The sequence below is a fragment of the Dicentrarchus labrax genome, unplaced genomic scaffold (genome assembly GCF_905237075.1).
Source record: "Dicentrarchus labrax unplaced genomic scaffold, dlabrax2021, whole genome shotgun sequence".
Classification (NCBI taxonomy): domain Eukaryota; kingdom Metazoa; phylum Chordata; class Actinopteri; family Moronidae; genus Dicentrarchus; species Dicentrarchus labrax.
In genome coordinates this window covers 12365707-12379105 of record NW_026136716.1, presented here as the reverse complement: position 1 = coordinate 12379105, position 13399 = coordinate 12365707, and the positions used below count along the sequence as shown (strand labels likewise).

The 13399-nt window shown below is 45.3% G+C and overlaps 1 protein-coding gene across 1 annotated transcript; it reads right to left on the bottom strand.

The window, feature by feature from the left end:
- Positions 1-6649: 6649 nt before the first annotated feature.
- Positions 6650-12817, bottom strand: adamts1 (ADAM metallopeptidase with thrombospondin type 1 motif, 1). Its single transcript, XM_051428227.1, has 8 exons — positions 11771-12817; positions 10592-10932; positions 10351-10483; positions 9780-10237; positions 9485-9671; positions 9105-9283; positions 8696-8871; positions 6650-8591 (listed from the first exon to the last, which is right to left on the bottom strand). The coding sequence occupies exons 1-8, from the start codon at positions 12393-12395 to the stop codon at positions 7850-7852; spliced, it is 2841 nt and encodes a 946-aa protein (XP_051284187.1). The 5' UTR covers positions 12396-12817; the 3' UTR covers positions 6650-7849.
- Positions 12818-13399: the final 582 nt, after the last annotated feature.

The following is a 13399-nucleotide window of genomic DNA, read 5'->3' as shown; positions in this document are numbered from 1 at the left end:
GGGCTTTTTATCGCCCTCCCCTCCCCTCCCCTCCCCCGCCGTCCCCAGTTTGCTCAGATTACCCTGTTGAGTTTACGCGGAGGAGAGAGAGAGATAGAGAGAGAGAGAGAGAGAGAGAGAGAGAGAGAGAGAGAGAGAGAGAGAGAGAGAGAGAAGATTGAAGTCACCATATCAAAGAGAAACTTCTGGTCAATATTTTCAAAATAAGACTCTAATTGGGTACTATATGGCAGTGTACATTATTTTGGAATAATTCAGCTAGATTGATCTATGTCTTTTTATCATAATTTGTCATCGTCATTTTATTTTTCTATTATCATATTCGTATATAGATTTCTCTATATTTATTTTTATTTAATAATAATAATGATAATAAGATTATTATTTATCTATTTACTTGTTTATGTATCACAATTCATGCATACGATGCAACACAAACTGCTTATCACAAAAACATATGACATTTATGATAAAAAATAAAAACAAGAAAAATATGATATGTCAAATATGTCATTATTTATCTCCCTTATTTCTTATTGCTTAAAAAATATATTTGTTCTATTCTTATTTATATTATTTGTGCTCATTGGTATCTCATACACACGTTTGTATGTGTAATGTTTATTTTCTATAAACATTATCTAGTGCAAATGTTTAGTCTAGTGTTTTACGAAACGGGGATAATAGCTAATATTTAAAACATCTGTGAAAGCAAGCTGTTCAATTTACTGAATTGTTAAATGTGACATACATGTATGCCTGTTGTGCTTTCTTTTTCCTTCCCTTAGATACTATTGTAAATTAATATTAGTATTCATGCCATGCCAATTATTAAGATAATGATGTAGGATTTTTAATACGATGTCTAGCAGAATAAAAGGAGGCACCCAAAACATCACTGTTTGCTATTCCCTATTCCCTATCACTATTTATTTGGTTTTGATTGAATTTGATTCACTGCTTTGTACACACAGTCAGATGACATTATACAACTGTTTTCACAGGCTGCGTGCTTCCCATGACTGCAGCGTGACCTTTGTGTGTAAAATCAACAAAGTGACCTTTTAAACCTGAAAACAGAATTTCTATCAGACATGTTTTTGTTAATATCTGTTGACTCTGGTCTAGCAGGTTTACCCCATTGTCATTGCTTTACAAATTTAAGGTTGTATTTAAAAAAAAAATCTTAGTAACCGTGGTAGTGTTTAGATTTTGTCATATGAAGGATGTTTTTGAAAGTGGAAAGTTTCTCTGTGCTTATTGAAAATTTGATTTTTAAGGGGCGGGGCCTACAATCATGATTTGTGACATCACTAATAATTTGGGAGTCTTCCCTGGTCCAATATATACAATTTATACAAGTTCATAGATTATGGCATTTTTAATGAGACATAAGTAGATGCCTTTTTAAGGATGTTAATGTGTAAAACATATCAGACACACATTATTGCTCCAAGCAGACTGTTTGCATGTCTTACTACATGTCTGGAGGGGGATTTTTAAATTAGTTTGTGCTTTTATTTTAAAGAATTATCCGTCTTCCGGTCTTATTCCTGTTATGTCTGTGAAGCTTGACGCAGAAAGCGCATGTGCATGGCCTTCTAAATGCGCGCGTGAGTTTCTCTGCTCCCTGACACCTGCTTCGCGTGCTGCCGTCACATCACGACCTCTATTGAGATGAAAGCGGAATCAGACAGTAATGACCCAAAGGGGGCACAGCACTCCGCTTTCGCACCTGTGTGGGAAGTGACTCAGGGTCTATTTTCAGAAAGGAAAAACAACACAAACCGCCTTTCTTCGGGTTTAAAATCTGTCCCTGGAGCCATTGTGTAAGAGATGGGGGTAACCTGAAAACATCATCCCTTTAACACAGAACATATGTCAAAGAGACACAAGAACACACTCCTGATAAGATGAAAGAGTTTTTGTAGTTTGAAGGGAGTTCTTGTTGCTGGTGAGGAGGGATGCGGAAAAATAGTCTAACCCCAGAGGGCCAAACCAAGCACTAAAACGGGGCAGCGAGGGCCATGATGGGTCTCTATAGCAGTAAGGCAGCATCTAAAAGAAAGGAACGTTTTTATTTACCACTGAAAAGGAAACTCTTACATTCTTTGCTGGATTTCCAACTGGGATACTGGCCCTTGGCCCCAAGTCTTTAGGTTTACTGAGTCATATCATATTCATAGGTCTGTTTTTATTAGAGCATAATGACCTGAACATTTTGTTACCTTAGAATTAGAGTTTTTATCTACAGCGGGAACAGGTCCTCCTTTGGCGGACTCCGCCATGTTTCTACAGTAGCCAAGAACAGATAAACCAAACACTGGCTCTAGATAGGGAACTTTTTTCAATGTTTCACAGCCACCATAGTTTTTTTCGCATGGTTCAGTGAAGAGGTTTCAATTGGTTGCTATCTGACCATTAGATGCCACTAAATCCTGATCATCACACATATTGGTCCTTTAATTGAAAATTAAAACTAGTTTGATCCATGTCAAAATGTTGTTTAAGTTATCTGCTTGCATATTGCATCTTCCATTATTAATATGTTTAGTTAATCTGGACCCACATATTCTAGCACCTGTACCCATTTCACAGAGAGTAAGGAAGAGTAGGTTGATAGGGCCCGGGAACTTAATAGGAGCCTCATGCCTAGAGGAAGTCACCCTATGGCTGGGGGGGAGTCAAGACCAGAGACATGAAATCGCATCACAGTGGAGGGAATAGTGTTAAACCTAACCTGGTAGGGTATAATATCTTTGTCAAGCAACAAGTAAGGGGGGGGGGAGGACTTTGATTTACCACTGAATGGATACCCACGACAAAAAGAGCAGGGGCAGACCACCACCTCTACACACCCCCCTCTGTGCTGGGAATACTTTGGATCAAAAACACCACTTGTGCTAACCTGTAGAGACTTAATTATAGTCGTAAAACTGATCATTAAAGAGCTAAATTATAGCTGTGAAAAGGCCCCTGGTAGGATGTTAGCAACCATAAAACTTCACCATCCAAAAGTGGTGTGCATTAAAGGACCAGTGTGTAGGATTTAGTGGCATCTAGCGGTGAAGTCGCAGATTGAATACCACTTGGAGGACTGCGAAACTCATGTAAAGCTAGTGTTTGGTTTGTCTCTTCTGGACTACTGCAGAAACATGGTGGTGGACTCCGCCAGAAGAGGTCCCACCCCCTCTGTAGATAAAAACGTCTGGTTTCTGTTTGTGATTATTCACTAGTGAAAGCTCATGTATCCTCTTAAATGTTACACACTGGACCTTTAAAGAATAATGTATAAATATATACTTTAAAGGGATTTAGCTTTTTTTGGTTTTAGGTAAAAATAGCAGCAACAGGAAAGCAGCAATGCAGCAATAATTGCACAGGACAAATAAAGTAGATTTTTCTAATATGTGTTAATAAGGAGATCAGTAAATTATGCGATCAATATTTTTACCTTCTATTCCATTTACTGCGCAGACCTGACTGAAGCCTTTGGCCACAGTGGAATAGATTCTTCCTTTGAAGTTTGGAAAACTGGACCAAATTTGCCATAATTTAAACAAACTTTTATGGGCAACCAAGGGTGGCAAAAGGATGAAGATAATTTAGTCTCGGAAATGCCACCCACATTGAGCAGCGATGATTCATAATGCCTTCCAGATGTTGCTTTTGAGCGGTAAGGAAGCTGAGACAGAAAAAAACAAGCAGGTAAAAAAGGTTACATGCGTACATATTAATGATATTTTCCTCCCTGGTTGTGTGTATTTTTCTGTCAATTGTGAGGTCAGAAAAAAAAACCGCATTCAGTATACATCCTCGCCTACAGCAGTTGTTTAGGCTTACAGAGTCTGGTAACACATTATGCTATTACGCAGATTACAGAGATGGCCAATCTTCTTCTTAACCATCCATAATTACAGGATAATTATTTCCTTTCTGCTGCAGTGGGAGCTGACAAGGCGGGAGATCATCTTCCTGGGGGCCCAACAGGAAGTGTCTCACAGGCTTCGGCCTTTTAGTGACAGTGCTGAGGTATTTTCTGGTTCCAGCCGGGGGTCCGGAAGGTTCAGGGGAGGATGCCCGACCACGGAGAATTTAAAACAAAGCAAAGAGTTTAAGATGTGAATTCTACAGCTTTCAGAATGGCATTCATCTCTAAAAAAATAACTGATGTGGTGTATGTCTACATTACAATGGCCGCTTGTTTGTCGAATCTAAAACGGTGCATCAGTGCGGCTTTGATTAGAGCAATTTTAGAGCAGCAGTTGTTCAGCAGTCTGATTGATCTAATGTGACGTCAGTATATTCCACTATCAGCTCAAGTGTCGGAAATAAGTGTTATTAATTCAACCTTTAGCAGTGACTCACAGCATATTTTTGGACTAATATATTATAATCCACCTTTCTTATCCAAGCCACAACTCCAGTTTGCACATATACTCCAGACAAACAGATAAAAACTCATTTTAAAAGGCTTAATGACTTGGATTAATGATAATAAAATCATTTGGCTGCATTGATTTGGGGGGGGACGGACAGTTAGGCTGTGTGAAAATGTTGCATTGGTATGTTAGCTTTAATTTAAGTAGCAGAGGCTAACAGGTACATGCAACAAATGATATGGAACAGACTGAAAGGCATTAGCACGCTACCATGTCACTTTAAAACATCAATTTTAGACTTAGGCTGCATTACAAACCTGACTAAATGGGCCCCATACCCCCAGAATCCATGAATACCTCCTAAAAGAGTTATTAGGAGAAAATGGCCCCTAGGCTCGCAGCTGATTTAGAGACCGTAGATCCAAATTGGATGACTTGCTGAAATACTCCCATCTAGTGGACAAAACCTGAGTTGCAAAGAAATGCATTCACATTTTGGGTAGGTGAACCCCTTTATTCCAAAATGAAAGCCTGTGAACACCCACACAGGTGTTTTCAGTTATTCTGGATGATTAGACCTCTGCTCGGGTTGAAGTTGGGCTGGTCCTTTGATGGGAACTCATTACATTACAAATCTCTATCGCCAATAAGTACGATAAAGGTCTCATTTGTCCCGCCCTAATAGAGACTGACGTTAATCAATTAAGGCCCACACAGTCCTGAGCAGAGGTCTAATCCACCAGGTTAACTGAAAACACCTGTGTGTGTGTGTGTGTGTGTGTTCACAGCCTGTCAAACAGCGCCCCCCACAGCTCACTTATGTGTATGTAGGCTGTTTGGTTTTAAGGTTTAGGGTTCATGTTAGAATTAGAGTTAGATTATCATATTACATATTTTCAAGCCTTTGAAAGGACCTTTCCAGCTGTCATCTGGACCCTATTTATAGAAAACATTAGTAAATACAAGATTATATACATACATTTTCTCTGCCTTACTTACAGGTTTCAGCTTTGTCTCATACGTAAGTATACATACAAAGCATGTAAACAGAACTCAAAGAATGTAAATAATAAGCAAATTGAGAGATTCAGACTCAAGGATCTCAGACAGAGGATTTGAATAGAGCACACCCAGCCTTCTCCAAACTCCTCCCCTCCGCACTGACAGATGGATCTCTCTGCCCACTCCCGCTCTCACAGAACTCACAGCTAGGCTTCTTTAAACAAGATGGGGGTGCATTATGTGAACAAGGGTCCTCACAAGCATAAAAAAAGACAAACCTGTGTGTGTGTGTGTGTGTGTGTGTGTGTGTGTGTGTGTGTCCTCTCCTAACTGCTGACCACATTCATTCCACGTATATAAGTGCAACTGTAACTTGGCGAACAGGTGTGATCTTGGTTTATGGTGCCATGGAAATCATTAACCAACACTGTGTACTGCATTCTGACTCTGACGCTGAGAATCAGTCGCACACATTGTTAATGTACATGCTGCACGACATGACTGTATTGATTTAATTGCAGCTGTCAGAGAGGTGTTACCAAGAGATGTAATCATGTTTGATGTCAGGATGGTTTAATGTCTCCTATGACCTGTTCTGTAACATCTCCCACACTCCTGATGCTGTTTTTCTGCAGTGATGTGTGTCAGTGAACAAGTTGGCTCTATCTATCCTAATCTTTCTTCCTTTTTTGTTTATAAATTAGGCTAATCTAAAACAGATTATAAAATAATCCTATTTCCTATATAATAATCCTATATATTTGATACAGAAACGTCTCACTTTAGGAATAACATTAAAAGTAACAAGACCCAAGCGCAGTCGCCAACGAAGAGCCGTTTGGGAGACGAAAGAGCCGGCTCTTATTGGTGAGCTGAGCCAAGTGATCTGGCTCACCTGCCGGAATTCCCCATCCCTGTTTTTATGGACGAAAGTAACAGAAAAGTCCTAGAGAAATGTTGGGTTTTCCACCTTTACTTGGAAGTTTTTTGAAGTACAAGTCGTTGGTGGCAAATATCAGTGGGCTTGGATATGTAGATTAGTACTGATACTGATATTTGGCAGCCTTGGACGTGTTCACAAACTGACTGTTAGTGGGTTGGGTAATTGGCAGATTCTAATGTTTAAAATGTGTGTGTGTGTGTGTGTGTGTGTGTGTGTGTGTGTGTGTGTGTGTGTGTGTGTGTGTGTGTGTGTGTGTGTGTGTGTGTGGCAAATCAATGGACCTTCAAACATCAAACAGACAAACCACTCTGGAGACAGTAGCTGCACAAGTCAATGTGATACTTTATTCATGAACCTAGGACCATATATATATATATATATATATATAACACTGTATAAATACTCTATATATTCTACTCCCTTCTGTGATCTCAATAACAAATAAAAAATAATATTAAAAAAGCCACATGATTATATTTAACAGGCTGTACAAAAATAAATAATGTTTGGATATTCTGTACAAAAGGAAAAGACTTGATAGAAAAAAACAAAACAAAGGTGCCTTCGCAGAAGGCAGGAGAGACTTACTTATGAAGTAGTAGCAGGAGACAAGTCCCTCTTTAGGTCTCCACACATGCACACACACATGCACCCACACACTCACACACTCCTCTTTGGTCTTGGAAGAGTTCCCTCATTGAAGGCTGTGTAGACGAGGGCAAGATATGGCTAAAGGATAAAGTACTGTGTACTGAGGCGTTGAGAGACAACTGGGTGTTACAATGTGCCGCTGGCAAAAACAAAGATGAAGTGCTACAGGTTTGTGATAAATAAACGTAGACTGGCAAGTTTGAAACATAAACACTATGACTATTAGCTATCTTATTTTCCATACCTGATGGGGTGAGCAAGTAGAATATGAGCTATTCTCTTTTATTTGTTTCTTTATATACTCTGCAATAACCTCCCCCACCCCAACCCTTATGTGTCTGTCCAGCCCAGCTTGGACAAACATCATATACATGCATTAAAAATGTTACACACACACACACACACACACACAGTCTCACACTCACACATGCACAAGCATGACATTGGCACGGTAAGCAGCACGCTCCTTTAGGAAATCAGGAATGTCCATGCTTTCTTTCCCCGAATGGGAGGCATAATGTGCCACTGTTGCGCTGAGGCCAGGCAAGCAGCAAGCTGTGATCAGTCTTTATTGCTGCAGCTAGGTGGAGGTGCCATTGAGGGCCAACATCTGGCCCCAGAATGGATGGATGGAATGGGTAGAAACTGGCCTTTACAGTCACAGTCACTGTAGACCCACTGACGTGTGGGACTGTTAGACTTTCTGGAACCCACGAAGACCTGCAGCACTCTCGCTCTGGATGTAAACATTCATCGACCTCTTGACTCTCACTGTCCATGGGAAAAAGGAGGCAGTGAAGATCAGAGTCTTGATCTTATGTCTCTCTGAAAGCTGGGTGTATGAAAGGAGGTTAGATTGTGGAAGCAGTCCTTAACAGGCGCCCTGATTGCACAGTTCCAGCAGGGGTCGCGGCCGATCCTTGGGGTCACAGCTGTCATGGGTTAGTGTGCGCCCGTCGTGGCCGATGCAGCGCAGTTGGCGTTTGCGGAAGCCTCGGCCACAGGTCTTGGAGCATACCGACCATTCTCCGAGAAGCCAGGAGGGACAGGGCTGGGTGGCGCAGGGCCGTGAGGCCAAGGGGCGCAGCTCCTCCGGGCAATCTCTGGAGGGACGACCCTGGGGATCTAGACACACCACCTCTCTCTGCTGCATACCTCCTCCACAAGTCTGGGAGCATGGACCCCACTCCCTCAGGGTCCACTCGGCTCCACCCACCTCTCGGATGGCATTGATAGACTGGCGGCGGCCTCCATTGTTGCTGGGGACTGAAGCAGCATTGTTGGGTCTTGGTGCAAAATAGCTGTACTTAACCCGGGGCCTTGGGGATTCCCCCACGGACAGCACCTGGATGGTGAGGGGCTCGGGGAGTGGCGAGAAGCTCCGGATGCGCTCCAGCGTGGCAGAGGAGCCGCTGTATCGCAACAGCGCCCCTTGCAAGGCGATGTCGGTCTCCATGGTCATCAGCTTGTAATCGCCATTTAACAGATAGGTTCCATCTTGGCGACGCACTGCCAAGTAGCTGTTGTCATGACGACTATTGCCTGGGGCACGTTGCTTGACGTCCAGGTGGGTGGCACCAGCAGGGATAGTTACAACATCCTGGTAACCAGGCCTGAAACAGAGCCAGAGAGAGGTCAGACTCAGCCATAAGGATTATTTTGACATGCATATATTAAAAGATGTTTGTGTACAACAGTGAGGCGGTTAGTTGTTTACCTGGCACGCTCCAGAGCGCCAGACACTTTCTTGCAGGTAGAGCCGTCGCCACCACACACACCGCACTTATCAAAGCGGCGGTTAGAACCGATGACACGGTCACATCCGGCCTTGACACACTGGCCCTGAACACAAACTGAGGTGGAGTCTGGGCTGCAGGGTGTACCATCAGCCACCTGGGGGCAGCAGAGAGACACAAATGGAACTTTTGAGTTATGTCTAGTAAAACTGTTACATAACAGAGTCAAAAGGTAAAAAAGTGAAAGTCTTCCCCCCAGTAAGACAGTAGCCTAAGGGCTGAGAGAAATTACAACAGCTGATCCTCCAGCTGAGACCCTGAGAATGTTGTAACATCGTAAAACAAAAAACCCATAGAGTTTTTTTTTTAATACAATCTACCAACTCTCACCTTGGATTTGAGGACAAAGAAGTATCCAGTCCCCTTGGCCCGGCACACCAGCTTGCAGCGGTCTTTGGGTGAAACTCCAGCATACTTGGGCACCCACTCGACACCCTCGCCTGAACCCAGCGACACTTGGGCTGACATGTCGTTGTGGGCCAGGCACTGTTCCTCCCGGAATGACAGGCCTGAGAAAGAGACACAGAGAGGTCAGATTTACTGCTTGTTCAGCCTAGCCCACATGCTAACTTTCACACCAATGTGCAAGGTACATCAAAACAAATGCATTCAAGCTGAAGGACGTATTGCTTTGCAAACCTGAGAACAGTATGTGGGTCTATGTCATTTTACAGATGAATTATTTCTATGTGATAGCAAGAATCTCTTACCATTGGTATCAGGGCAGGTCTCCGTGTTACAGGAGCGGTACTGGATCCTCTTGCCCTCACAGTACTTGCCCCCGTTCTTGGGCAAAGGGTTGTCACAGGAACGAAAGGAATACTGCACTCCTCCGCCGCAGGTCCGAGAGCAGTCGCCCCAGGGACCCCACACTCCCCAGCCCCCATTGACAGGAGTCTGGAAGCACCAAGGAGATGACAATTACAATTCTGAACTGGTTAAAATATAAATTGGTGCAACTGCAAGCAAAATATGGCAAGTTATTCAACTGGGTCTGGGTCCTACCTGGTGTTTGGCGGCTTGGCTCTTAGTGAGACACTGTCCAGCCAGGCAGTAGCTGTCGTGCCCGCATGGTGTCCCATCAGCCCAGGGGAAGTTCTTAGTCTGGCACACCAGCAAACCATTGGATGTAGTCACAGTGCACCACAGAGCCGCGCATGTGGTACTCAGATCGGGGCAGTGCTGGGAGTCATCGCCAAACGTCAGGCGGCACTGGTGGTCTGCATCGTAGACCGTCCCGGGCAGGGGCTGGGGCAGCAGCTGAGGTTTGACCGGTTTATCCAGCAGGCACTGACCATGGCCGTTGTCCAGGAAGGTGGTGACCATGAGGGCGGAGCAGGGGGACCATGGCTGCTGCTGGTCCAGGTTGGACAGGGTGGAGGCCATCATGTGGGAGCCCCAGTGGGCACCGTTGACCCCGGAGCACAGCTGAGCGTCATCATGAGGCATGTTGAAGACGTGGCCTGGAGGACAGAGATGAAATAAGGGTTCTTTGAGCACCTGGTGTGTGTGTGTGATTAATTTTACATTGCAACAGTTGGTTTTTTTTACACACATTAGGATTTTTTCTACTTACCCAGCTCGTGTGCCACTGTAAATGCTGCTTGCAGCCCATCATCCTCAATAATTGAGCAGCTTCTGTCAGGGTCACACACTGTGCCAACATCTGCCATGCCCAGAGTGTCACAAGAGTGGGCGCCACACAGGTCCTAAACAGACAGAGAGAGGGCAAAATGAATGGTTGAATATTCCTGAATGCATCCTCTCTCCCTCTTTTTCTGTCTAAACACAGTTCCTCTTCTCCCACTGCCACTTACCGTCCTGGTGAAGAGCACGGCGGTGTCATAATGTTCGGGGTGGCGGTCGCTGGCTGGGTTGTGCTGCCGCTGCCACTGGCAGAAGTTGCGGAGGGTCATGGCGGCGTTAGACGACACCTGAGGGCCTCGCTCCTCCTCGTACACCACCAGCAGCTTCACCACCGCCAGGCTGATGGAGTTGTGGATGCTAGGGTGGCGGTAGAGGCGGGATGCCACTGCCATGATGGTCAGCAGGTAGGGTTTGAGCCCGGCGCCATGGAACTCAGCCATGGACTGGTCGGCCACCAGCATGATCTCCAGGTAGCGAGGGGTGGAAACAAAACGCCTGGTCCTGTGGTGGGCTGAGGGGGGAGAAGAGAGAAAGAGAGGTCAGACCAAATTAGGTTCAAAGGTCATGTGAGCTGATATGAGATTTAAGTTTTGAGACATTTTTGAGAGAAGTGGTTCAGTTTGTCTGGAACACTCTGCACACTGTCAATCTGTTCTAAATAGCAGATACAAAGGCTCGTTTTTTCTAGGGGATAGAGGCTCCAAAGGGAGGCCCGGATGTGCCTGGAGGAGCCTGGCTGTGACTCAGCGTCACACCACCGGCGGCCCCTCCTCCTCAGGGTCCACATTCCTACAATGACCTTCTCTGGTGGAAAACTGTGCGCCTGAGAAAGGCCGAAAATCCTTTCTGGGGAAAAATGTCTGCCGGTGCGAGTTGTACCAGGAGGCGAGTTTACACGTCTCAGCACTGCCGGGCTCCGGCTGGTCCCAACCCCGCTGCTCCCCTCCCCTTCCTCCGTCACTCCTCCTCCCTTTTCCCCCTAGGAGAGGTTCGCCTCCCTCTTTCCTCCCCCCCCCGCCTCCCTTCCTCCTCTCTGGCTGTGCGTAACGGCGCTGTCAAAAAGGTAGCTGAGTCTATTGCGCATGCTGTGGACTCTGGCACACGCACAACTCCAGCTGACAGCAGTTTGGTCTGCATACTCACTACACTCAGTGACTTATATAAAAGATAAGTCATTTGCTTTCAGCTTTAGATGCGTTTAGTACATTTCACGCCATTCTATAGAGTAAATAAATCACCTTTTCTGTTTTCTTGGCCAGTTTTAAGGTTGCTGGTCTGATGATTTAGGCTCACACTCTCATAAAGGGAGTAATAAACTGTAAAATGGGCGTAGTGTTCTGCAGCCTTACCTGTCTGGTCTGCGTTAGCGGCTCCGTGCCTGGTTTCTTTCTCCAGATTCTTTGGCACCCTCTCCTCGTCCTCGTTGACCCCGCACTTTGAGCTCCCCTCCTCAGCCAAAGCTGCCCGACCTCTCCGGCGGATCATGTGGACATCCTCCTCTGTGCCCAGGAAGTCACTTGAGTTAAGGGGCTGAATAAAATACTCTTCACCCTGAAAGTAGAATCCGCCCCTGAGTCCGTGGCACAGGTTGAGCGCGGCGGCAGAGTGCTCCTCTCCGTTCACTGTGCCCGAGAAGAAGCAACCCGGCTCGGTTCCGCTCTTGGGTTCCTGTGTCGGTTCGGATTCGGGACTCCCCACAATGTGGAAGACGAAACCCGGCGCCAAGAAGGTCTGGTCAGGCTCAAGCTGCAAGACCAGCTCCTTGCCAAATACGTCCAACCGGTACTCCCTCATCTCCGCCTCCTTCTCCTTCTCCTCTGCGGAGAGAGTCCGCCACGGTTCAGTTTCGCTCTCCGACCGGGCCGTCGGATCTAGTCTGACCGGCACCACGGTGCTCTCCTCCCAGGCGCTGTGCGCCGTGCCAAGGCACAGAGCGGCAATTACACCAATGGAAACGCAACGTAAAAACAACATAATTTAACTGAAATCCAACAAGTGGAAATAGAAATTGATAATAAAGTCTCTACGAGGAAGCAAGTAAATCCTTTAAAAGGTTTTCCACTATAAGCTACAAACCCCAAGTCTTTGAACTTCCACAAAACTGTCCCCAAAATTACGCACACGCATAAAAACCTAAAAAAGGATCAAATCCAGTGCAAAACTCATTTAAAGTTATTATGTGCAGGTCTGACTTGTAGCAAAAAAAAAAGAAAGTCCTTTCATTAAATGAAAATAAAAGCTGGATGTCGGCAGTAAATTCCAACAGGTCTCTTTCTCTCCAAAACTCAGCAGATGTCTCAGTTTCTAGCTCTCTCTTTGAGTTCGGGGGCAGATTTTTTCCTCTGCTGGCCCGCTTTAGTCTGTTCTCTGCTCTTGCCTTGCAGTCAGAACAGAGCCGGTCCCTCCTATATATCCCCCTGCCTCGGGAACCACCCCTTTCCTGAGGGCCCTTTGATCTGAGAGGGGCCAAATCCCGTGCGCAACGAAAACGCACCAGCGACCTGGAGCGTTGCCATAATAATCAACCATTGTGGAGGAAAGAGAGCTCTGGGCAGAGGAGCGTTTTTCTTCTTCAAACTCTGCTTGTCTGTCACAAGATGTACACTCACAACCCACTAATATTAATACAGAATATATTCTATTATATGTCTCATAGAGCCTAATGTATCATTTCACCCTTACATGTGCCATTAGTGTATACATTTATGACATGAGTGGGCTAAATAAAAACCAAACCTCTCACTCTGGCACAGTTACAGTGCTCTACTTTCTAACTCAATCACCGAGCTGCACAGCGCTTATTGAACTATTCCAACATAAATCAGGGTGACAGGCAGCAGTGGCTGATGTGGAGCAGTGTTGTAGTGTCAGTGCAACTGGAGAAGGGAGATGGCAGCAGGTCGGGAATGGTAACCATACCGTGCTGGCCAAGGCTCCGGGAGCCGTACTAACCTCCCCCCCGTGCCAAGCCGGCTGTG

Bases quoted from the DNA above. Each gene is read 5' to 3' on its own strand.
- adamts1 (XM_051428227.1), bottom strand. From the start codon at position 12,395: ATGTTGTTTTTACGTTGCGTTTCCATTGGTGTAATTGCCGCTCTGTGC. The intron at 9,284-9,484 runs GTAAGAGATTCT...TCTCTTTCTCAG, and splicing joins GACCTGCCCTGATACCAATG to GCCTGTCATTCCGGGAGGAA. The intron at 8,592-8,695 runs GTAAACAACTAA...GCTCTGTTTCAG, and splicing joins GGCGCTCTGGAGCGTGCCAG to GCCTGGTTACCAGGATGTTG.